Source organism: Lepidochelys kempii, chromosome 10 (genome assembly GCF_965140265.1).
Source record: "Lepidochelys kempii isolate rLepKem1 chromosome 10, rLepKem1.hap2, whole genome shotgun sequence".
In the NCBI taxonomy this organism is placed as follows: domain Eukaryota; kingdom Metazoa; phylum Chordata; order Testudines; family Cheloniidae; genus Lepidochelys; species Lepidochelys kempii.
In genome coordinates, this window is record NC_133265.1 from 76,340,103 (window position 1) to 76,367,119 (window position 27,017).

General features: G+C 44.6%; 1 protein-coding gene across 6 annotated transcripts in view; it reads right to left on the minus strand.

The window, feature by feature from the left end:
• Positions 1 to 27,017, minus strand: part of IGF1R (insulin like growth factor 1 receptor) — a 308,206-nt gene that overhangs the window by 271,918 nt on the left and 9,271 nt on the right. The window contains exons 2-3 of one of the 6 annotated variants that reach the window (XM_073304256.1): positions 1,672 to 2,142; positions 327 to 513 (exon numbers count right to left, since the gene is read on the minus strand). The exons of 3 other annotated variants lie outside the window; for them this stretch is intronic. In XM_073304256.1, the coding sequence (XP_073160357.1) occupies positions 327 to 333 (7 nt within the window). In that variant the 5' untranslated portion in view covers positions 334 to 513; positions 1,672 to 2,142. Of the gene's footprint in view, positions 1 to 326; positions 519 to 1,671; positions 2,143 to 27,017 lie in introns of all 6 variants that reach the window. 2 more of the 6 variants (XM_073304255.1, XM_073304257.1) reach the window with 2 other exon arrangements.

Genomic DNA, 27,017 nt, shown 5'->3' on the forward strand with positions numbered 1-27,017 from the left:
TGAATGTGCAAATGAATCAAGGTTTCTAGCACTGTATGTCGTTCAGGATTTGGATGAGCAGACAGACTGGCACCCACAATTGCCAGCTTAGAAAGGTCTCTCCAGGCAAACATTAAAATCATGTGAAATGGAACAACTGCAATTAGAGCGATAGAGAAAGACTTGGCTTTGGGTCTGACCCTGAATTTCATTCTTAGAAACCAAAATTCCCCAGTATTGGGGGCAAGGGAGATGAACTCAATTAAGTGTTCAATTCTCTGTTCCTTCACAATCCTGATATACTGATTTTTAATCATACATCTCAATGATTAGGCTTTCATACTTACTGGTCATTCTTCTACAAGTCTCTCCACCACCACCACCACCTATCCCTCCGCTCCATTTTCAATCTAGTCCCTTTTTTCCCCTTTCACTGCGATTCAGTCTCTGAGATCTGCTCTTCATCCATTGTCTCTGCTTGGTTAAGATCCATCAAGTCTGTCAAGCCGCCATGAGAACACCATTCCTCTCCTTCTGAACTTGTGAGGGAAAGCCACAATACAGCACAACATAAGATCTATAGCATGGCCTTACAATGCAGTTTATGAGGTAACTAGGTGAAATGTAATGGCCTGTGACACACAGGATGTCAGATTAGATTGCTTACGTGTGAGTGTGCCACCGACATATCTTAAAGAACTGGCTTTTTTTAGTTGGTTATCTAATAAGTTATATGTTTTGTAGAACTAATAATGAAGATAATGGAAATCACAGAGCACCAGCTATGTATCAGGGAAAACACCTTATTTCATATTACACCTGGCAAATTCTACCTTTCCTAGGTAAAGAGGAAATGTCTCCAAGTTCAGGGGATAAATGAAAAAAGACCTTTTTATTTATTTAAGTTTGGCCACTGTTTTGCTTTGCGGTCTCATTTCTTTTAGAAGTTCACATCGTCCATCCGATGAAGTGAGCTGTAGCTCACGAAAGCTTATGCTCAAATAAATTGGTTAGTCTCTAAGGTGCCACAAGTACTCCTTTTCTTTTTCTATGAAAGTTAGTTACTCCATAATGCATCATCTTTTCCTCACTTTTGTTCACTGTCCTGAAAGGGATTTTATGAAAAACAAATTAATCTGAGATAAAAGACTACTACAGTTTCAATTTGGCCATGTTGTGTTTTCTTTGGACGACATTTAGGGACTGTGTTTAGATTTACAATATAAACTGGTCTCTCAAATGGACAGAAAACACACTACAATGTCCTTTATAAATTTTTATATGCAGTAGTGTATGGTTTCTTTGTGTGTTCACTACTAGATATTTTTAATTCGCCTAGAGTAACATATTTTGCGTCCAATACAGTTAAAGTATTTCCTCAAATTCAGATGTAAAGTTTGCCACAATGCATGCAACTAACCCACTGTACTGCTGTAAAACAGTTAATAATGCATGGCCTGTTAATATTGCTCCATTAAAAATATAGCTATTCCTTTTAGTAGACTATTATAACAACCAGTATAGTTTACTGATAAGGTGACACATTCATTTTCCTCCAGCTGCTTCCAACTTTCCAAACTTTTCTCCCCTATTGCTGCAATTTCTCATGCTTATTCTCAACAGAGGGGTCAATTCTGAGAAGGCAATTTTTTAATTAAACAGTTAGGGTGATTAACCATGAGAACTACCTACCAAGAGAAGTTTCTCCATCTCTTTATGTCTCCAGGTCAAAACTGGATGTCTTTCCGAAGAGATGCTTTAGCCAAACTCACATTAGCGAGCTCAATACAGAGGTAACTAGGTGAAATGCAATGGCCTGAGACATGCAGGATGTCATATTAGATGATCTAATGGTCCCTTCTGGCCTTAAAAAAATGTATGAATAAGTTTGATAAAATCCACTTGGTTGTTTTGTAAGATATTCAAGCATGATAAAATCCACTTGGTTGTTTTGTAAGATATTCAAGCATGAAAATAGGGATTTTCCCCCCCGCAATTACATTTCTGCCTCTTTATGATGGGTTTGGGACGAGGGGGGGCAGGAATCAAGTAACTTGTGTCTACTTATTCACAGAACTTCGAAACTTTCTACCGTCTTGGAACATCAACAAAGCAACAAATCTAATCACATTCCAAGCAGTCGTCTTTCCTAATAGTAATCACCTGTTTAGAAGATAAAAACAATCTTGAACAGATAAGCCATCTAAAAAGAATACAGTTAAAATCTCCAAATTGCATATATTTAGAAACAACTGTTATTTAAATATAATTTTTAGCAATCATGGAGCCAGTTGTTCCACAATGGCTATTTTGTGAAGTGGGTTTTTGTCTTACTTTTGCATCATTTCTTGCCTTCCGTGAAACAGGAGACTTTGAAATCTTATTATAATCCCTCTTCATACACATCTGCCAAACAGTTATTTAAGTCAACAAATCAATTATGATTTAATGGCTTTGCCTCTTGGTAAAGGGCAAGAAGAGAGACTCAAAACAAGATGAAAGCAACAGCCTCCATGCAAAATGGCCATCTCCATGGGGCAAATCAGCATGAACCTTGCTGTTCAGTACTTGGGTCTACATTGCTTCCACGTTTCTGGTAACTTATTTATTCAAGTTTAAGAACTAAAGGGCATGACCCACACCTCAAACACATTCACTGTTTTTATGTAAGAGACTGTTACCTCAAAGCAACCTGAAATCAGTTCATCACTGCCTGGCTTTCACTTCTAAATTTTGTATTTCTTCCAGTTACTCCATTTAGAAAGTGTTTAAAGGAACCCAGTGTTTTTCAAAACATACAATTCCTTTCATTTTAAATCCCATTTGTCAGTGGCTTTAGCTTTAATTTTATTAAATCGAAGACATACTACACACAAAATGGTCTTGGTGATCCCCCAGATGATATTAATGGTCACCGCACCTTTAAGAGCTTCTCCTGTCGCTCTGCTGAATGGGAAAAGAGGTTCTTTGAGGCTGCAGAACCCTGAGTGCAAAGCTCCTTTTATCAAGCAAGAGACCTGCTTGAACCCAAAAGACACTGTGACGAGCAGGTTCTCTCTAGCCACACGGGTAGATAATACTTAGTCCTGCCATGAGCTGCAGGAGACTGGACTAGATGACCTCTAGAGGTCCCTTGCAGTCCTACAATTCTATGATTCTATTAGAGCTGAATCTGAGGATAGAGGCTCACTTATGCCCAGTGAACTAAGCAGTAATCTGGAAATCAACTCCCCATTTGTATTTCTCCTGTTTTGTGTACCAATGGGTCAATACAGAGGGAGGCAAGACTCTCATCCTCAGAGGCCCAAGGATTTCCCCCCATTCTTCCCCTTTAACTTCTCTCCTGCCAAGGCCCTGCATTACATCAGTGTCTCACACTTCCTACAGAGGACTCAAACAGCCTGATAAAAATGCTTCATTTTGGCCACATCAGATCAGGGAGTCTCCCCTGGGTACTTCAGATACAATTTTAAGGGGTACTTTGGATAAGATGCCGGAAAAAGTGCTGGACACCGAGCACAGAAAAATATCCAAGCCTCATAAGGTGTACCAGCCTGGGAATCAATGTTGTCACCATTCCTTGAGGATGAGGAAGGGAGAAACAGCTTGTGTCCCAGAGAGCTCAGATGCTTTGCAGGAGTAGGAAAGGCATGGGCCACCCAACCCCTTGCCCCCACTGAAACCTGGCACATGCTGGTAGCAAACAGAATAAATCCTCCAGCTAGTAACCCGCTGCATGACTTCTACAGAGTGGACGTTATCCTGTTTTACCAACAGCTGTTCCAGTGCTGCTCAGAAAGACAAAGAATGGGTCAAAGAAAACCCAGGTCCGTTTGTTCAATTTTAAGTGAGAACCTACCCACCACACAACAGCAGCCAAAACAAAGTCTCACTGGGCCAAACATGGCCAATCCTGAGCACGCTCCCTTTAAATAAGTGAGGCGAGTCTAACTATTATTAAGGCTGCGTGTCAGTCACGGATTCCATTACTTTCCGTGACCTCTGTGACTTCTGCAGAGGCCGGTGCCGGCTCAGGGGCTGCCTGACTTGGGCAGCGCCTAGGCCAGCAGCAGCAGTTGGGGTGTGTGGGAGGGGGTTCAGGGCTAGAGCAGGGGGTTGGAGTGCAGGGTGGCACTTACTGGGGGCCCAGCATGTCTTTGCAGCTCCTTGGTGGAGGGACCAGGGGGCTCCGTGCGCTGCCCGCGCACACAAGCGCCGCCCCGCCGCTCCCATTGGTTGTGGTTCCCAGCTAATGGGAGCTGCAGAGCCAGCGCTTGCGGTGGGAGCAGTGCGCAGCACCCCTCGGCCGCTTCCCCCTCTAGGAGCTGCAGGGACACACAGAGCCAGGTAGAGAGCCTGCCAGCCCCGTCCCCCAGCACCAGCGGGGGTCCCGGACCACACACTGCTGCACGCCTCCCACCCAGAGCACCCACAGCCCCCTGGCCCAACTTTTAATTAGGGGTATATAGTAAAAGTCATGGACAGGACATGGGCCGTGAATTTTTGTTTGTGGCCCATGACCTGTCCATGACATTTACTAAAAATACCTGTGACTAAAACGTGGCCTTAACTATTACTCGCATTCAGCTAGCAGATGATGCTTCTGAATATGGTGCTGTTGCTCTCCTCCCAAACTCCACTAATAAAGACGATTAGATCAGATCATCCTTCAGTAAGGTCAACACAGAGCCATGTGTCCATCTGGGAGATCAGTACAACTTCTAAACAGTGTTTTGTTGTTTATTCCCTATGAAGCCACTTCCTTCTCATCACGTGTTTTCAGCTTAAACCCATGGGAGGTCCTTATTAAAGAATTTGGTCTAGAGCAGCACATTTACTGTCCAGCAGTGCCTACGCCTCGGATTTACAGCATTCATAAAATCAGACATTTCCAAAACTCCCATCTCTCTTTCACAGCAACGAAAGAAATGCTTACCATGTGTGACAGATTTGAAGCTGCCCTGTCATAACTTATGAATACTGTGTGTTAGCCTTGACACTTGGGATGTTTACTGTATGGACTACACTGAGTAAACTCAATAGATGGCGGTCTGGAAAAACAGGAAAGAAGGAAAAGAATGCCTCAATATAGCCATCCCTAAACAAACACTAAAGAGCTGTTAAGAGACAATGTCAGAACTATTAGCGCTGATGATTTTGCCTCAGTCTCCGGCCAACCTACGCAACTCTTTTTCAGCAAACAGAAAAAAGCCCACAAACCACATAACAAAAGAACTCCGGCAGGATTAAAAGGGACAAATTCCAGAGACTCCATACTTGTTGCAGGGTACCAGACTGAAGCTACATCTGCCCTAGAGCCACTACAATGGTACTGCTGAGGCTGTGTTGCTGCAGCACCACAGCGTAAACACTTCCTACATCAACAGAAAGTGTTTTCCCACCTATGTAGTTAATCCACTTCTGCAAGAGGTGGCAGCTAAGTCAAAGGAAGAATTCTTCTGTCCATCAACTGCGTCTATATAGGGGGTTGGGTTGACCTAACCATGGCACTCAGGGAGCAACATTTTTCACAGCCCTGAGCAACACAGCTAGGCCAATCTAATTTTTAAGTGTAGAGCAGCCCTGAGACAAAAAAGCCTGCTGGGGGTATCTGTAGAAGCTACACTGGTTTTAAGAAGGCTGTCTGGTCACTGTATACCACTGGTCACAGACTTCCAAAGAGAACAATAGTAAGTTCTTGAACTCAGTTGGACCTACATGATAGGAGTACTTGACATAGCCCAGGGCTTTGTAGAGTGGGAGAATTGTGGAATTTCACCCAAGCAGAGGTAAAGCCCACAGGCTCAACTCCTGAATGCTCTCAGAGATCCCAGATAAGGGGCAGCCAGCTCTGTAATTGTGATGCCTTTTAACACGGTCAGAAAGCTACCTGCATTATCATACCACCTACTGCAGATATCTGAAGGGTGCATGCTGTGGGCAGTGGAAGTTAATTGCAGAATTCATAGAAATCAGCGACTGTAGACATCCCTTATAGTCCATCCCCTGATAACACAGGATTCTTCCACAAAGTATATTCTTGTGTTTTGTCCTGCTAAGAGAGAGACTCTCAGTCTGGAAAAAAAATGAACCACTTTTCACTTCTGTTGAAGTTTTATTTGTTTGTTTTAATTAATTTAAACTTCAGGTTCTCAGGCACCAAACACAATGCTGCCATGTTTGGTTTGCAAACACTGCAAGGGAACATTTAAACCCAAACAAACGGTTTTCATTTGAAGTTAAATCATTGAAGTATTCCTGTTTATATTTAGGGGCTTATTTTGCACTTAACGAGTCAATATCTGGGAACAAAGCTAACAAATGGTGATCTTTTAGATGACTTTAGAGACTGGAGACTATTGTGCAATCTAAGATCTCACAGCTAGAAAATACCGCCTGATTAATTTTTGTTTGGTTTATTACACTCCTTACCACCTTATACAACTATTCTTCTGCTCTGGTGAGAAAAGGAAGTGTAAGGAAAAGGACCATCCTCAGAGTTAAAGTGAACAGGATTCCCCTATCCTCTATGTACTTAACGATGACTGACATTCTCCCTACATCATCCATTAGCCAAACTACGTATTTTGTTTTAGCCTTATAGCTTTTCTGTATACTTCCTACAAAAGGTCCATCCTGTTACTCAGGCACCCAGAATCATGCATTACACTCACCAAAGCCTCAGAGAAGGACACTAATTTCACCCAGGTTACAAAGCCTCTGCATACCTACCTTTAAACTGATTTGACTTTATTATTCTAACTCATTGTAAGTGCAATTGAATATTGTGTCCATGATCAACCAAAACTTTCTCTTGGCATTGCTGGTTTCTTTATGACGCCCTTTCATTCAACTCTCCCAAAAGCACACGCGCGCACACACACACACTTTAAGTGAAAAGGAGGACTTGTGGCACCGTAGAGACTAATCAATTTATTTGAGCATAAGCTTTCGTGAGCCACAGCTCACTTCATCGGATGCATAAAAGTGGAAAATGCAGTGAGGATATTTTTATACACACAGACCATGAAAAAATGGGTGTTTATCACTTCAAAAGGTTTTCTCTCTTCACCCCACTCTCCTGCTGGTAATAGCTTATCTGAAGTGATCACTCTCCTTACAATGTGTATGATAATCAAGGTGGGCCATTTCCAGCACAAATCCAGGTTCTCTCTCCCCCCACTCCACTCTCCTTTTCTAAAGGGATCACTCTCCTTACAAGGTGTATGATAGCAGACCTTTTTCAGGTTAACTATTCCTATCTGTCCTTTTTTTTTTTTTTTTTTTTCCCCCAGCACCAAACTCAGGTGAGAGGGTTGTGCGTGAACAGGAGGAGGGTTATAGGCAAGACCAAGTAAGAGCCTAGGTTAGCTCTACAGTTAAGATATACCCTGTGCTGCATCACTTTTGAAGAAAAGGCGTACTTGTGGCACCTTAGAGACTAACCAATTTATTTAAGCATAAGCTTTCGTGAGCTACAGCTCACTTCATCGGATGCATACTGTGGAAACTGCAGAAGACATTATATACACAGAGACCAAGTTACAGACATGGTTAATTTAACCAGATCATAAAAAAGGGGCAGAATCCAAACATATGAAGAAACTTTCTTGTACAGAAAAAGTAAGCAAACGCTTAAGTCCTGGGATTAAATCCAGTTCTCTTTTTGCAGGAAAGAAGGAAAATGTGTCAGCCTTTGTGCTGTTTCTTAACCCACGGGATCACTTGCCTGACAGCACCAAAAAAAAATAATAATAAAAAAAAGTCACTCTATGGAAGACACAATACACAAGTGAGTAGGTGGCATATTATGATCAGTAACTATGAGAGCAAAACTGTGATAATGATGTTTAAGCTCTATGCTAGTAGTTGTAGTCTAATGCCTGCTAAAGCAAAAGTGTAAGACTGAAAATTACAAGCTCTTTATAACAGAATTTATGTTTCACAACCTGTGATGACAATAGAGCTCAACAGAAATTGTCTCTCTAGGGGACCTCTCTTCACCTTAAAAAGAGGTCGTGTGTACAGTTTTATTTTATTTATTTATTTATTTTAAACAGTTGTCTACACATCCAAGTGACTCAGCAACTGGCTGACAGCAACCTACAGCACGTACAATTAAGTTGCACGGGTAAGGTAGCCAACTCTCACAAGATGAAAATCATCTCAGCATGTGGCTGGGCTCAGCAGGTCACATTTATGGCCACTATACAACGCTTTTAGCTGCCTACTACCGCCCGCTGCCTCAGAGTGTTTTAAATCTAGATCTGCCAACTCGTCCAGACTATTTTGACTTCATTAAAAGAAAACTGCCAGCACAGTACCATCATACATAACTGCACTGAGTTTCCAATGATCAGAAACATAACTCAATAAAAAGTCAATGGGAAATTATATTTATATCCCCTCCCCCAGTAATCTATAAATGACCGAGGGTCCCACTGTGATTTACCTTAACAATACATAGGACTTGACCACTAAACCTTCGCTATCTATCCCTGCCCTAAAGAAACAGATTGTTTTCCTTTTCTGTGGTAATGTTTGGTTAAAACAAACTGAACTAAAACTTCCATTAATCCCAACTTCCACAAGGCTGGAGTTTTAAAAGAAAAGTTAAACAAAGTATCTGACTACACAGGAAAGAAAAGGTACTAGTTTCAGATCAAGTTAGCTTAACAAGACTGGAAAGTCCCTTTCACACCACTGTAGACACACTGAAACACCTTTAAAATCCCACGAGTGGATCATATTGTAGCCTGTTCTCCCACACAGGTTACAACATGACCAATCAATTCAACTGAAAAGGTGTTTAACTGATAAAACAGTGTCTACATTAAGTGTTAAAGGGACTTTCCAATCATGTTTAATTTGACTGAGCTAATCAGACTGAAAACCAAGTACCTTTTTCTCTCGTGGACAGGGCGAAACATGTGGATAGGTACAAGAAGAGAGACAATGTGACTGATAATTTAGGCCACAGGTAGTCAACAGGTGAACTGCAGGCCAAATCCGGACTGCCAGATGCTTCTCAATGAACCGCAAAATCTTTTTATATACTTATTGTTATTGCGGTGTGAAAACTATTTCTCTGACTTCTGGCTCCTGACTATACCTTGACCAAGAAATTTGGACCTTGCCAAAAAACTAAGTGACTACCCTGATTTAGGCCTTGTCCACACAGAAGAGTTATACCAAGCAATAAGGTAGAGTGTGAATTTAAACCAATGAAGTCACACTAATGCAGGGATCGGCAACCTTTGGCACATGGCCCGCCAGGGTAAGCCCCCTGGCTGGCCGGGTCGGTTTGTTTACCTGCTGCGTCCGCAGGTTCAGCTGATCGCGGCTCCCACTGGCAGCGGTTCACCGTTCTCAGCCAATGGGAGCTGCGGTGCTTCCCTTGCCCTGCGCCGCTTCCCAAAGCCTCATTGGTCTGAAGCAGCAAACCGTGGCTAGTGGGTGCCATGATCGGCCGAACTTGTGGACGCGTCAAATAAACAAACCAGCCCGGCCCACCAGGGAGCTTACCTGGCAGGCCATGTGCCAAAGGTTGCCAATCCCTGCACCAATGTAACTCCCCATGGGATAACTCTTTTTGCAGTGTAAAAATGTGTTTTCTGTTTAGCTTATGTCACTTTGGAAGGGGTTTAAACTAAGCCAAGAAAAGAGGCTCATAAAGAGACCATATGGGGAGTTATACCTGCATAATTATTTCAGTGTAACTGGTAAAACCTTCCCGTGTAGACCAGCCCTTACCGTCTCCTACGCCAGTTAAGATGAATGGGGCTACAAAGAGACAGAACCTACACAGGCAGAGTGCAACAGGATGCAAGTACTTCTACACAGAGCACTCATTTTTTCAAACATGAGGTAAAGAGGACAGGCAAACACAAACATCCTGGAGTTTTATCAACTGCAAAAAAAAAAACCTGAGTTTTACTATCTGCAAGAGAGCTTTCAATCAGCAACTTAGGCCTCTCAGTGTACATCCCTAGCAATCATCTTAAATCAATTATTCTACTCTGCAGCTCTTCCCCCCCTTAAGTAAGAATTTGTAGGAAAAAAATGTTTGTATGAAAAGTAGGACACGTACCTCACTGAAGCAGTGAAATGGTCTTCCCCAAGTAGCTTACGTACACTTGGTTTCTACATTTTAGCTTGTACGATCATCGGCTTGGGGACTGTCTTCTATTGCAGTGGTTCTCAAAGCCAGTCCGCCGCTCATTCAGGTAAACCCTCTAGCATGTCAGACCTGTTTGTTTACCTGCCGCGTCCACAGGTTCGGCCGATCGCAGCTCCCACTGGCCGCGGTTCACTGCTCCAGGCCAATGGGGGCTGCGGGAAGCGTCGCAGGCCAAGGGACATGCTGGTCACCCTTCCCACCGCCGCCATTGGCCTGGAGCTGCAAACCGCGGCCAGTGGGAGCCGCGATCGGCCGAACCTGCGCACTCGGCAGGTAAATAAACCAGTCTGGCACGCCAGGGGCTTTCCCTGCATGAGCGGCGGACCGGCTTTGAGAACCACTGTTCTATTGTGTTTATACTTTGCCTAACAGAGTGGAGCCTCCAATCCCTGATGCAGCCTTTAGACACTAGCAGAACATTCAATGAATAGGTGCATGTTTGCATTTCTGATCAGTGAAATGATTAGCTTACTATTCAACAAAACATGTAGGATCTATATTGTTTGGCAGCTGCAAATGCTTCTACTAAAAGTGTGTCAGAATATTTTATTAGTCGAGAAAATCTCCTACACCTTTAACTCGATGTGGGACGGGTGATGTCAGGAGCGAAACACATACAGTCCCTTCTGCAACCTAAGCAGATGTCTCTGAAGAGAACGGGGTGCAAAGTGCTGTCACAGGTGCATGCCCAACAGATCCACAGGAGGAGACTTCAGGCTCAGTGAGTCAGTGTCCTGCAGAGCAGTGGGACTGCGACAGTCAGCTCAGCAGAGATTTTATCCATCCTGCTCGCCTTCTTCAGACCCAACATAGGGGGAAGCTATAACCACCCACGAAGCACAGCCAAGCTTCCCAGATCCCCTGGGAAACTCCCAGCTTCAGGCACTCCCTTCTGATCTCCCAGCACCTGCACTAGGAGAGCAGGGGAGTCATTCTGGGCCACACCTCTGTTTTGGGTAATGGAGGACTGCAGCCAAGAAAAGACCATATTAGGAGTCTATCCTCGCCTACTGCAGTTCCAGCTGCGCCAATTAATGGAGGCTGAGAACAACAGAAACGAATGGGAAGCATTTTTAAAAACAAGTAACTGCTAGCAGTACTGATGAGGGGAAAGAACTCCATTTGCATCACTGGATAATTGTGCTTTAATTTTAGGTATTGGATGGGGGCGGGGGGGGGGAGGGGGGGGAAATCAGCTTAACATGAACTGAACTGAACTTTTTTCAGAGTAACAGCCGTGTTAGTCTGTATTCGCAAAAAGAAAAGGAGGACTTGTGGCACCTTAGAGACTTGAACTTCTGTACATTGAACCATAATTATCTTGAGCTCATAATCAAGGTGGGCCATTTCCAGCAGTTGACAAGAACAGCAGGGGGGGAAATAAACATGGGGAAATAGGTTTCAGAGTAACAGCCGTGTTAGTCTGTATTCGCAAAAAGAAAAGGAGTACTTGTGGCACCTTAGAGACTAACCAATTTATTTGAGCATGAGCTTTCGTGAGCTACAGCTCACTTCATCGGATGCATACCGTGGAAACTGCAGCAGACTTTATATACACACAGAGATCATGAAACAATACCTCCTCCCACCCCACTGTCCTGCTGGTAATAGCTTATCTAAAGTGATCATCAAGTTGGGCCATTTCCAGCACAAATCCAGGTTTTCTCGCCCTCCACCCCCCCACACAAATTCACTCTCCTGCTGGTGATAGCCCATCCAAAGTGACAACTCTCCACACAATGTGCATGACAATCAAGTTGGGCCATTTCCTGCACAAATCCAGGTTCTCTCACCCCCCCATCCCCCTCCCAAAAACCACACACACAAACTCACTATCCCGCTGGCAATAGCTCATCCAAAGTGACCACTCTCCCCACAATGCGCATGATAATCAAGGTGGGCCACCCCCAGCACAAATCCAGGCCTTCTCACCCCCCCCCACCTCCATACACACACAAACTCACTTTCCTGCTGGCAATAGCTCATCCAAACTGACCACTCTCAAAGTTTAAATCCAAGTTAAACCAGAACATCCGGGGGGGGGGGGGGGAGGAAAAAACAAGGGGAAATAGGCTACCTTGCATAATGACTTAGCCACTCCCAGTCTCTATTTAAGCCTAAATTAATAGTATCCAATTTGCAAATGAATTCCAATTCAGCAGTTTCTCACTGGAGTCTGGATTTGAAGTTTTTTTGTTTTAAGATAGTGACCTTCATGTCTGTGATTGCGTGACCAGAGAGATTGAAGTGTTCTCCGACTGGTTTATGAATGTTATAATTCTTGACATCTGATTTGTGTCCATTTATTCTTTTACGTAGAGACTGTCCAGTTTGACCAATGTACATGGCAGAGGGGCATTGCTGGCACATGATGGCATATATCACATTGGTGGATGTGCAGGCGAACGAGCCTCTGATAGTGTGGCTGATGTTATTAGGCCCTGTGATGGTGTCCCCTGAATAGATATGTGGGCACAGTTGGCAACGGGCTTTGTTGCAAGGATAAGTTCCTGGGTTAGTGGTTCTGTTGTGTGGTATGTGGTTGTTGGTGAGTATTTGCTTCAGGTTGCGGGGCTGTCTGTAGGCAAGGACTGGCCTGTCTCCCAAGATTTGAGAGAGTGTTGGGTCATCCTTTAGGATAGGTTGTAGATCCTTAATAATGCGTTGGAGGGGTTTTAGTTGGGGGCTGAAGGTGACGGCTAGTGGCGTTCTGTTATTTTCTTTATTAGGCCTGTCCTGTAGTAGGCAACTTCTGGGAACTCTTCTGGCTCTATCAATCTGTTTCTTTACTTCCGCAGGTGGGTATTGTAGTTGTAAGAAAGCTTGACAGAGATCTTGTAGGTGTTTGTCTCTGTCTGAGGGGTTGGAGCAAATGCGGTTGTATCGCAGAGCTTGGCTGTACACGATGGATCGTGTGGTGTGGTCAGGGTGAAAGCTGGAGGCATGCAGGTAGGAATAGCGGTCAGTAGGTTTCCGGTATAGGGTGGTGTTTATGTGACCATTGTTTATTAGCACTGTAGTGTCCAGGAAGTGGATCTCTTGTGTGGACTGGACCAGGCTGAGGTTGATGGTGGGATGGAAATTGTTGAAATCATGGTGGAATTCCTCAAGGGCTTCTTTTCCATGGCTCCAGATGATGAAGATGTCATCAATATAGCGCAAGTAGAATAGGGGCTTTAGGGGACGAGAGCTGAGGAAGTGTTGTTCTAAGTCAGCCATAAAAAAGTTGGCATACTGTGGGGCCATGCGGGTACCCATAGCAGTGCCGCTGATCTGAAGGTATACATTGTCCCCAAATGTAAAATAGTTATGGGTAAGGACAAAGTCACAAAGTTCAGCCACCAGGTTAGCCGTGACATTATCGGGGATAGTGTTCTTGACGGCTTGTAGTCCATCTTTGTGTGGAATGTTAGTGCAGAGGGCTTCTACATCCATAGTGGCCAGGGGATGGTGTTATCAGGAAGATCACCAATGGATTGAAGTTTCCTCAGGAAGTCAGCGGTGTCTCGAAGGTAGCTGGGAGTGCTGGTAGCGTAGGGCCTGAGGAGGGAGTCTACATAGCCAGACAATCCTGCTGTCAGGGTGCCAATGCCTGAGATGATGGGGCGCCCAGGATTTCCAGGTTTATGGATCTTGGGAAGTAGATAGAATATCCCAGGTTGGGGTTCCAGGGGTGTGTCTGTGCGGATTTGATCTTGTGCTTTTTCAGGAAGTTTCTTGAGCAAATGCTGTAGTTGCTTTTGGTAACTCTCAGTGGGATCATAGGGTAATGGCTTGTAGAAACTCGTGTTGGAGAGCTGCCGAGCAGCCTCTTGTTCATATTCCAACCTATTCATGATGACGACAGCACCTCCTTTGTCAGCCTTTTTGATTATGATGTCAGAGTTGTTTCTGAGGCTGTGGATGACATTGCGTTCCGCATGGCTGAGGTTACGGGGCAAGTGATGCTGCTTTTCCACAATTTCAGCCCGTGCACGTCGGCGGAAGCAGTCTATGTAGAAGTCCAGTCTGCTGTTTCGACCTTCAGGAGGAGTCCACCTAGAATCCCTCTTTCTGTAGTGTTGGTAGGAAGACCTCTGTGGATTAGTATGTTGTATTTTGGAAATATTCCTTGAGTCGGAGACGTCGAAAATAGGATTCTAGGTCACCACAGAATTGTATCATGTTCGTGGGGGTGGAGGGGCAGAAGGAGAGGCCCCGAGATAGAACAGCTGCTTCTGCTGGGCTGAGAGTATAGTTGGATAGGTTAACAATATTGCTAGGTGGGTTCTGGGAACCATTGCTATGGCCCCTTGTAGCATGTAGTAGTTCAAGCCTAAGTTAATTGTAATTCAAGCCTAAGTTAATTGTATCCAGTTTGCAAATTAATTCCAATTCAGCAGTCTCTCGCTGGAGTCAGCCACACTATCAGAGGCTCATTCACCTGCACATCTACCAATGTGATATATGCCATCATGTGCCAGCAATGCCCTTCTGCCATGTACATTGGTCAAACTGGACAGTCTCTACGTAAAAGAATAAATGGACACAAATCAGACGTCAAGAATTATAACATTCAAAAACCAGTCAGAGAACACTTCAATCTCTTTGGTCACTCAATTACAGACCTAAAAGTGGCAATTCAACAAAAAAACTTCAAAAACAGACTCCAAGGAAAGACTGAATTGGAGTTAATTTGCAAAGTGGATACAATTAACTTAGGCTTGAATAAAGACTGGGAGTGGATGTGTCATTACATAAAGTAAAACTATTTTCCTCTTGTTTACTTCCCCTCCTACTGTTCTTGTCAACTGCTGGAAATGGCCCACCTTGATCATCACTACAAAAGGTGTCTCCCCCCTCCCGCTGGTAACAGATCACCTTTCCTGATCAATCCTGTTACAGTCTGTATGGTAACACCCATTGTTTTATGTTCTCTGTGTATATAAAATCTCCCTACTATATTTTCCACTGTATGCATCTGATGAAGTGGGCTGTAGCTCATGAAAGCTTATGCTCTAATAAGTTTGTTAGTCTCTAAGGTGCCACAAGTACTCCTTTCCTTTTTGCAGATACAGAATAACACGGCTGCTACTCTGAAACCTAGAATTATCTTGGGCACAGAGGATTCCCGAAGACAAATCATCTAGAGGCTTTCAAAGCAATTCATATGGTTGTCAAAGACTAAACTGGGAAGGCAAGCTCTGAAGAGAGCATGTGTTTGTCTTGAAGAACAGGTAACCTAAATTTAACTACAATCCACAGTCCCACCGAACAAAATGCTGCGGGTGCAGTTTTTGCCAAGCACCAATGGCATGCTTGACTTTATACAAGACAGTGAAGACAGGTTCTGCCCCAAAAAGTTTGTAACAGAAAAGGCTTGAGGAACCTTTAAGAGCTTTGTTTCTGGGATTTCATGTGTTGTGGTGGTGGAAGGGGATGGGGGGGGGGGAGCGTTTTCTGTTTTGTTTTATTTAAAACAGCATTTTGACCAAATCCATGAAGGATTTGAATGAAAAGAGGTAGGGGAGGTACCTGGTGCACTTGAAAATTAAGGACACCCCAAGCATACAAGTCTGCATGAAAGGAGGCAAGAATGCAAGACCGTGGGGCAAGTGTGAAGGGAATGGCAAAGCAGGCTTCCTTTAGAGTGAAGGTAGGGTTATGAGAGGTGTGCACAAAGATGCAGACAGGGATGTAACTGTACAGAATCTTGAAAGAGAAAATGAAAATAATGAATTTGATACCCAAAATATAAAAGGAGTTCATTTATTGGATGACCACCAATAATCTGAGTTTTATTGCATCCTCTATTTGATACAAGCAGGGGTAAAAAGGGACTCACTTTCTCACACTAATTTGCATTCTTCAAACAGCCACATCAAAAACATTGGGGAAAAAAATAGAGTATAATTCACAGAGCCTCCTCTTCAACATATCCAAAGAGTTGTAAGAGAAACAGTTCAGAATGGATTTATATGCTACCCCAGCTATTCAAATTCCTGGCACCTGGTAATTCTCACAAAAAAGCTAAATAAGAACAATTCAAGACCATGGAAAGGAGTTTAGTTCATGCAATAATCCAAAACATCTTCTTAAGAATTCCCCTGAAAGCCCTTAACAAATGCCTAAACTTCCAAAATCTATTCCCCAAAGCCTCAAACTAGAGCAACAGGAAGTACAGCTTTTTTCTCTTCAATGGATGCTTTTAAATAAGGGAAAAAAGTCAATCAGCATTAGACCCATTACAAATCCTGAAAAAGCTGCAGATTCAGGAAGTGGGGGTTGGGGAAGGGTTTGATCCTCCGATGGTCAGCTTGAAAATCCTGACTACTTTATTCAGTAAGCAGAAAGGGTCAGGAATTTCAGAAACGCTAGGTATTTGCATTATTTTCTGAAACTTTACGGAGGAGGGGGGTGCAAAGGGGAAGGCTGTAATTAACCTTGATGCTCCAGGGTATTTTCTGGAGGATATGCACTGTATTCCTTTCTGAACATGCAAGACAGCTTTTCATTCTTTTACATACTGATGGCTTATCATTGGCCATGGATGCAATTAGAATTATTTTTGAGCAGCAGAAACATGGTGGGCTACAGATTTTCCATGGATATACAAAAAAATTTTAAAATATTCCATTCCTCTAACATTGTTTTTTCCTCCACCAACATCGAACAGCAAAACATAGCTAAGATAATGTGCATCATCAAAGAGCATCCTGCTGGTTATGAAAAACACTAATTACTCTAGAATTTATGAAAGCGCCACTATCTCTCATACATTCTGCGCTGAGACAAGGAAAGGTCCATCATACGAATGGAAAACTGGCTATGCTACAGTTTTAAAGGTTTTTTTTTTTAAATATATAAAGTAATTTACACATTTGATTGGTTTAACCAAGTGTCATTCCATTTCAACGTAGCAATATCGTTCTCACAAGTGTCAAGATACCAACATGAAGCTCTACATATTCGTGGTGGATTCTGCAAAGGAGCTTGGAGAACATCAATAGCCAAATGACAGTAAACCTCTTTCTTGATGCCTGCAGGATGCTCCGCCTTATGGTTGAGGAATGGCAACTGTAGCTCACGAAAGCTCATGCTCAAATAAATTGGTTAGTCTCTAAGGTGCCACAAGTCCTCCTTTTCTTTTTGCGAATACAGACTAACACGGCTGTTACTCTGAAACTAAATTCCAAACTCTCACCATCCCAAAGGAACTTATGTCTGGGGTATTTAGGCCTCTCTAGGAACTAGCACCCTTTCCATGAAATTCCATTGTACTTCAACTATGTGACTGAGTATGTTCCGTTTGATCCACTTTTTCTTGAGCAAAGGAGCTTTTCTGGACAAGGAAGCTGGACGTCTGGTATTTAAGAAACCTGGGAGGTTTTTCCTGTCATATCTACAAATTCCAAAAGCCAAGCTCTCCTCTCAGGCAGTGAGATCAACCATTTCCCTTCCCCCTCATTTTCTGTAGTCCTAAAAAAGACGGGTACGGAAGGTAATGCATATATTTTCCTCTTATAGCTACTTGGCTCTTTCCTCTGAAACAGCAGACTACGGTCTTCAGATTACCTGATGACACAAAAGGGTGCCCTGTTTGTGGTCAGAACCGGGCAGTTACAAGATAGAATGCAGATTCCACTACGCCCGGTTGATCGCATTCCTGCCTCACGAAACTGCTGGGATATCAGTCTTCCCCCTTATGCCAGGGATTCTCAACCTCTCTCTTTCTGAGGCCTCTTCCCCCCTCCAACGTACTATAAAAACTCCAAGACCCAGCAGAGGAGTGGGGGGCACCTCAGGACTCCTGGCTTCAGCCACCAAGTGGGGGAGGGGGGGTCTCAGGGCTTTAGCCCTGTGGACTGCCAGTGCTCTGGGTGGAGGGCTCAGGGTTTCTGCTCCACTGGGACACCAGGGCTCAGGGTTTGAGACCCAGCAGGGGGATGCCATGGCCCGGGGCTTCAGCCCTGTGACTCCATTCCTGGTGGTAGCCCTGTGGGGGCGCCAGGGCTCAGGGCGTCAAGCTTCAGCTCCACCTGAGCTCAGGGCACCCGGCTTCAGCCCTGCAGCTCCACTTCACCAATGCTCCGGGGGGACAGCAGGGGCTTGAGGCTCTCTGCAGCTCTGTTCCCACTTTCAGCCTCACGGGGGTGCTGTGGCTCAGGGGCCCTGCTTCAGCCACAAGGCCCCACAGCTCCCTGAAACCAGCCTGCAGCCCCCCCTGGCTTGTGCCACGTGCCGCAACCCCCCCTGGCTTGTGCCACGTGCCGCAACCCCCCCTGGCTTGTGCCACGTGCCGCAACCCCCCCTGGCTTGTGCCACGTGCCGCAACCCCCCCTGGCTTGTGCCACGTGCCGCAACCCCCCCTGGCTTGTGCCACGTGCCGCAACCCCCCCTGGCTTGTGCCACGTGCCACTCTGTTCAGATTAGTAGGCACTCCTTCTAGAATATCCTACATCCAGCTCCTCCTGCCTTTTTGACATACGCTATCACAGTCGTATTCTTCACTGCGAATAGCTCTTCTTTGTGGCAGAGCCAAAGGGAGTCCCCGCTTGCCTTCACCTCCAGTAAGTTTAAATTGCATTGCTTCTCAAACACAGATCTCCCCAGCCTGGTATCTCAGGTCCTCACTGGTTCTACAAGGGAATGGTCCTCTGAAGCATTTTCTTCTTGTCTCTTTTTTTTTTGCTAACCGCCATTTCAATAAGTTCGAAAAATTCTGGGAAATCTGGATCTTGGTCAAGGGGTGCAGGAGATAGTTATGGGGCAGAGAAAGCAGTACATGCACAGATTTGTCCTACGGAACTTTGCCCAGCAGAGAAAGTCTGTGCAAGTTACTAGCATCTTGTCATGAACCTACTGGGGAGTGAACTTAATTAACATCCTCATCTTGAGCCACTTCAAGACGCCTTTATATATTCAGAAGCAAAATCAGAACACAAGTTTCCTCCCCCCGCCACTTCAATTTTATGCAGGTCACGTTTAAATAGCCATAACCGTGTTTTTATTCTGTAGGTCTCAACGCATTGTTAACCCCATTTCATAGACAGGGAAGAGGCAGAGAAACACCAACTTACTTGCCCAAGGTCTCACCTGAAGCCAATGGCACAGTCAAGGACAGAACTCAAGCCTCCGGAGTTCTATCAACAAGACCACACTGCCTCCCACATGCACTTTTCTCCAGTCCCACCATCAGAATACAAGTCAGCTACACAGAGACAGCTCCTATAATGCAAGAGAGCAGGCGGAGCTGGCAGGAGACGACACACAGGGAAGCAGGCTGATTTGGAGAAGAGACCTTGCAAGTTAAGAGGGAAGTGCGAGTCTGTCCTGAAGAAAAGGGGAAGCTGGATATTAGGTAACCAGGAATGGGAGAATACTATCCCTTCAGTCTTTTAAGCAGCAAGTGGCCTCTTATAGAAGACACTTAAATTCTTCGTATTTTCCTTGTTGACAAAGAGCAAATGACTGCCCTATTTACCAACGTATTTGTGAGGGTATTTTCAAATAAAACCTTACTAAATAAACTAGCTACGCACACCTGTTTTGTCACAAGCAAACACTGTTCATTTTGGTACCAAAGTCAGTAGTAGCACCAAATTACTTGGAATACAATCACTTCCATATTCCATTCCAGTCTGCCCTTCTTCCCTGCTCTCCAACCCAAAGCCCTCAGTCAGGCTTGGCTTTCACAGGAAGTGAGTCACTATCATGTTGGTAAATCACAATTCAACTTGAGTGAGCCTAAAATTCAGCTGTGAAGAGCAACAAATGAGCGTGACAGCAAGGTCAGATCTGAACTGTAAGTCTGACTTATACACAATTAACACTCCCTTGCCCACTGTTCTGGATTTGCTTAGGAAGTGGTGCATATTTAAGTGCTCTGAAAGGAAGATACAGTTTTACAATTGTTCATTCTCCTCCAAAAAAGCCCCCAAGCATAGTTAGAATTCAAACTATTAACTTTACAGGAAAGAGTAGACAGTAGCCCAGTTATACTATCTAAAATCTTTCTATAATGCCCACACTTTAGGCTCTCAGTACTTCTCAGGTAAATTTAATATATACTCCAAGGCCCAAAGCGATTCATGGAATTTTCTGCTCTTCCCTGGGTATGAAAAGGCTCTGACCAGGTTATTACATTTCTCTACTCCTTGTGTATCCTCCGAGCCAAAAAGGGAGAAGGCAAATTTGCATGAAATATAGACGATAATATATCAATACACACTATAAAACATTCACGCTGATGAAGTAATATTGGGGCTCATAAGCTCTGAAGGACAGCATGATTACACAAACTCAAACACATTCTATCGGTGGTGCATGCAGAAGAAAAGGCTGTTATGCGTAACAGATGGAACCGGTTGTGCTCATAAGAATTATACATGGAACTGGTAGCCCCACCTACAGTTAAGGGTGCCTAACATTTTCCATTGTTAGACCCTGCTTTCAGTTGCTTATAACTTTGCCAAATTTTAACTATCCAGGCTGAAGTTTTCCATGCCATGAAAGCAGAGATTCCCTCCCCCCCCCCCCCCCCCGATGCTGGCACCCAGGCTTTCCAAAGCACCGGGGGGTGCTCGACCCGTGGCTGACCCAGGCCCTGTCCCCACTCCACCCCACCCCTTCCCCCGAGCGCCCCATGTCCTCGCTCCTCCCTTCCCCCCACCCCTCCCCAGCCTCCTGTACACCACGAACCAGCTGTTTGCAACGGGCAGGAGGCATGGGGGGGGGGAGCGCTGATTCGCTGGGCCCGCCAGCGGGAGGCACTAGGGGGGTGGGGGGGAGCTGATAGGGAGGTTGCTGGTGGGCATTTTTTCCCCCCATGGGTGCTCCAGCCCCGAAAAACCCATGGAGTCGGCACCTATGCACCCAGGCAGTGCGAAGAAGAAAGAAGCTGACTGACTTGAATGTAGAGCCAGGTGAATAGCTGATTATTTGGTTTGTTGGCAGTTCCAAAAACTGAACCAAAAATTTGGTTCATACCAAACCTAGAAATTCCAGTGAATCAAAGAAGTTGACAAAAAATTAATTCTTAGTCAAATGAAACAACCGTTTTTATTAAAATCAAAGCAAAGGAAAGTAGGCGCTAGAATCACAAAATGGCTGGAGGATGACCACAAAGTGGTGGTGCCTCCCTTATAACGGTTAGGGCACTCCCCAGGTTCAATTCTCCCCTCCTCTGCCTGATGTGGAGAAGGGATCTGAACCTGGCATGTGGTGTGACCCATTGCCCGGTGGTCCAGACAGTCTGAGGCAAGTCCCTCATTCTCTCCTGTTGAAGCTGTTCCTCTATGTATAAAGTACCCAAATACTCACTGGGCTACAAGGAAAATGCATCTATAAGCCCAGTGGCTAGGGCACTCACCTGCCATTTGGAAGACAAATTCAAATCCCTTCTCCACATCAGGCAGAGGAGTGAACTGAATCCAGATCTCCCACATCCCAGGTGAGTGCCCTAACCACCGGACTAAAGATTACAAGGCCGGCACCACCACCAACTTCTCTTCCAGCCATTCTGTGAATGGTGCTTATGTCCCCAAATAAAAAACAAAAAACAAAAAACACACACACTTTGGCCAAAAATCACTCAGGAAATTCTTATCAAAATTGCGAACAGTTTTGGACCAGCCACAATTGAATTTTTGCATGAATAAACAATTTATCCAGAAAAAGTCACTCAGCACTACCTGAATGCCACACAGGACTCAATTCTATCCCTGCCTCTGCCACCGAGCTCCTGTGTGTTACTGGGCAAGTCACTTGCACCAAACTTTTCACAAGTGGTCACTAATTGTGCGTTACTCATTTTCTGGGTTTTGAACTTGAGACATGCAAGGTGTTATTTGCAGAAGTTCTGAGCAGTCCCAGCTGCAAATGACTTTAAAGGAAACTGTGCTCTGAAGATATAAAATGCTTAAGGTGACCATACGCCCCGCTTTGGCCGGAACAGTCCTTTTTTTAAGCCCTGTCCCAGCCGTCCTGACTATTTTGGCAAAACCGAACATTTGTCCCATTTACTCTTACCAACTGATCATCAGTTGGCAAGAACCAGAGCAAACTAGACTAATGCCAGTTTTGCAAAAAAGGGGTGCAACCCTAGCAGGGTGCAGAGGAACATGCAGGGGGAAGAGCGAAACACCACCAATCCTGCACAGAAAGGAGGGCTCGAGAGAGCGGTTCAGGCCGGGCTGCCCCTGCATGGGCGGGGCGGGGTGGGCGCATGGAGGTCCTCGGGCTGGTCCCATGCAGTGTTCCATTTTTCCTTTGGGAAGATATGGTCACCCTAAAAATACTATAAAAATTATAAGCACTTTGAAAAAGTCAGGCCCCAAGTGTTGAAAATTAGGCATCCAAAATTAGCAGCCATTGATAATTTAAGCGTTAATCTCTGCCAGTCAGTTCCCCTTCTGTAAAATGGGGTGTTATAAAGAAACTCAATGTCTTTGAACCACTTAGATCAGTGGTTCTCAAACATTTTTCCTGCAGGACCGCATTTTTGGATATATTGCTTCCAGCAACCCCAGGCAGCACTGAGGACGCCATTTTGCTTTTCAAAATGGCATCCTCCTCACAGCATGACCTTGCACATAAGATGCATGCGAGGTCACGCTGTGCAGAGAATGCCGTTTTGTAAAATGTCATCCTCTGCACACTCAGGACTGCTGCAGTGCAACCCCACTTGGGGTCACGACCCACAATTTGGGTACTGCTGACTTGATACTTCAATGATGAGTGTCACAGAAGCCTATAAGGGCATTAATTCTGTATCCCAGATTTAGCTGTTGTGCAGTAAATAAGGCCTCAGGTCACCCAATGAATGATGAGCATAAAAAAATATTTAATAGTTATACGTTCTGTGAGAATCATCATTCTCGCACAGTAAATGAGACAGGTATCCTATTGGGAAAAAAACAACAACGTGTGGTGATGTAATTAAAGACTATCATAAGCACAAGGAGACAGCATTAAGGTTGCACGAACAACCTTAATTCTAGCATTTCCTAACTTGTGTGCTTGACTTGGCAACCTTAACATTCTTTTAGTGTGGGGGGATTGTTTTTTGTTTGTTGTTTTTTAAAGAATTATATAGACTGTCTTCTCAGTCAGTCAGTTAACAACCAAGACTTCCCCCACACCAAGTCTCAGGTTTGCTAAGAACAAAGTTTTGCACACATCTTGGAATGCCTAGTAATACCTTGCTTCACAGTTTAAAAAAAAAAAAAAAATCTTTTTCCTCCAGGTTAAAAGAAAAAGTCATCCAATGAGTTTAATACATTTTAAAAACGTTAAGTCACTTACACCCCTATAAGGTCAGCAATTATTGATATTTTACAAATTGGAAGTTACAATGCAAATGCATGCAAGAAAATACATTTCTTCACAACCCCTGCATGCCATCAGCTTCTGAAGTATGATATTTGACCACCCCCCATTTTAGCATGCATGACTACCAATATTGTTGTCCAATCCCCTTTTTTTAAAAAATTCAGCTATAATATTTAACTTGAGACTTTTCTATCCCACTAGTGGACAGACAGATGCTAATACATTGATGACGACAACATCTTGCTATGTTGTTTTATTTGCTGTTCAAAAAAACCAAAAACAACAAGCCCACAATTTATAACTGTCAAAGTAGTATTAAAACAGGACCAAATCCGCAGAGAGATAACAAATGTGAATGCAACTGTGCAGCATTGCAACATAACATCAGATTCAAACATTCCAAGTGCCTGTCTCTCACGCACACTGCAATGTGCTGTGGGTAATTTCAAAATATTGTCACTGATGTTAAATAGATGAACACCAATAACGCCTCAGACAATGTTGGCCCACCCACTGAAATTAGTTACACATGTTGTTGGGCTTGGGCTTTTTTTTTTGTTAAAATGTTGGAAACCTTTTTTGCCAGGTTAACCAATCCTGACTTTAGTCTACTTGGCATTTCTAAAGCATTGCCAATAATATATAGCTCCATTCAGAACACTACAAAAACTGTTAATAGCTACAGACGCTTACACATGATCTTACCAGACTCCTCAGAGGTAAGCATTTAGTCTAACTGCAAAACGGACTGTCTGAAACGAAAATGCATCTGTAACAGAGGAAGTCACCCAAAAACTACTGCCCTAACAATGTAGCGAAGGTACCTTTTTCTGTCTTGATGCTTTTTGGTTTGTGATTTTTTTCCACATATTGTTCAGAGATGAAAGAATTGAGAACAGAGAGTGCATCTGTTGTCATCACAATTTAACCGCAGTCCATGTATTTATACAGCGTACCCTCCAAAATAACACTGCATCTGTTAAGATGACAGTATTTTTCCACAGGAGCTCTGCTGTGTTGCAGAGCAAGTCTGACATTGTTGCTTTTGAAGTGCTCATTGTGATCCACCCCAAATTCCTTTATAATCTTCCTCAAATGTACTGAATTGTAAAGCTGTTGCTCTCTTGGTATGGCTCGGAAACAATAAAATGTTAATACATCTGATTAGTGGGCAGTTGGCACTAAAAGTCTTCTACTGAGAATGCAACATGTTTATTTAAACAATGAGCCACCAGGAAACAAGAATCTCATTTCTTGATACATACAAAATAAAAGCATACAAAGCCAGAACTCTCCTGCATAGCTTTACATCAGACACTTTCACAGACCCATCTTCAATAGAAACACTGCAATTCTCCCATTGTCAGGGCATTTCTCTGCATTTCTGTTACAGCTGCAAGATAGCTCACTAATGAACCATCTTTAAGAGAATATTTGTGCACTTCTACAGAACACTTGGACTTAAACTGTTAAGGTGGACACAACCTCAGGTTTTAACCGTGATTCTAGCGATTTAGTGTAGGCCTAAAAGACGGGAGTAGGGTGGAGTATTTTATAAGCCTCCTTTATAAGAACTGGTATGAATAAGGAGGTTTATAAATTTACTAAACCTTCCTTGCTGTGGTGAAAATTCAAACAGCATTTTGCTAGCACATGAAAGACAATGAAACTGGACAGAACCAAATGAGTTTTTTTACCCAGTTTCTGTCCAGAAGCTTAGGTCACTCCCAGATTCACAACCCAAGCTGGCTCAAAACCCTCCCCTTGTCTTCAAACAAACCAAGGCCAACTCTCAGTTTTGCGACCAGACAAAACCTGATGAATGTCTCCCAATTTTGGCATTTCGCTAGGGAAGTTCATGCATCAATAACCTCCATCCTGGGTCTAGCCCACAGATGGACTACAGGAAAAGATGATCAACCCATTAATAGAAAATTCCCCTCTACTGAGTTCTCCAGAGAATACCAAAGGGTAGGCGTTAAGCCAGGGGCGGGCAAAGTTTTTGGCCTGAGGGCCACATCAGGTTTCCGAAATTGTGTGGAAGGCCAGTTAGGGGAGGCTGTGCCTCCCCAAACCGCCAGGCATGGCCCGGCCCCCGCCCCTTATCCAATCCCCCCTGCTTCTCCCCCCCCCGAGACTCCTCCCCCATCTAACCCCCCCGTTCCCTGACAGCCCCCCCCGGACTCCTGCCCCATCCACCCCTCCCTGTCCCCTGACCACCCCCAGACCCTCCTGACTCCCCCCGCCACCCCATCCAACCCTCCCTCTCCTTCCTGACTGCCCCCCGCGGGACCCCTCCCCCATTCAACCCCCGTTCCCCACCCTCTGCCCCCCTCACCTCTATCCATGCCCCTGACCACTGCCTCTAACTCCCCTGCCCTCCATCCACCCCCCCGCCACTGCGTTGCTAGAGCACTGGTGGCTACCGGTGCTACAGCCGTGCCGCCCGGCTGGAGCCAGCCACTCCACCACGCAGCACAGAGCGCTGGGTCAGGCCACGGCTCTGCAACTGCGCTGCCCAGCAAGAGCTCACAACCCCAGCCAGCAGCGCAGTGAGCTGAGGCTGTGGGAGAGGGGGAACAGCAGGAGAGGGGATGGGGGCTAGCTTCCCGGGCTAGGAGCTCAGAGGCTGGGCAGGAAGGGCCCGCGGGCCATAGTTTGCCAACCTCTGCTTTAAGTTCTAGCTACCAGGGATAGGACTGGCAGTCCACCTGGCCTTTGGCACTTTCCTCTGTGCTGGCTTACAGGGCTTCCCTCTGTCCAACCTCAGTACCTCTCAAAAGGGGGAGAAAGAAGAAAGTACACCAACACACTTTCTAACAGCAAATGACATCTGCCTCTGACACTGCTGGGAGGCCCCTTTCCTCAGTTTCTCCTGGGAGACTGGATATTGCAGGGAAGCAATTAAAAAAAAAAAAAGCAGCAATGTTCAGAAAAAAATTCTCAGCCACCAGAAACTGAGGGGGGGGGGGAGTTTAACTACAAACTAATACAGAACCACAGGCTGCTTCCACCTGCTAGAAACCGGAAACAACTGGAGAACAGCCAAAAATTCTCCTAGTCAAGAGGAGGGATATCATCAAAATTCTGGAAGACTCCCATCTGCTGGAGAGGAGAATGACACTGAGGTACCTGACTGGGTAGGAGTGCACTGAAGAATGTTCTGCTCCTAAACTGGGTTTCTGGTATTAAAGTAGAGTCTTTTGCTAAAAACTACAAATCAAAAGTCTCTCTCTGCATCCTCTTAACCAAAGTGGCATTTTGGGAATAGATCTAATCCCAATGGAAATTTAGGTACATTAGGCAATGATGTGTATTTAACTATGGGTCAACACTTGGGGGAAACAGTAGGGGGGAAATGCCACATCCAGTGATCAAGAGAGAAAACAGAGGGCATCTAGAAGGCCCTCCCCATTTCCATAACATCTCCTAGCTATTTTGTGGTCAGGGGTTGCCACACCATTTCCATCTCTTCCTCCCTATAAATAGCTTTCCCAAAGTGAAACTGATTTGATTCTTGCCAGTTTCATCGCTGCCCATTGGTTTC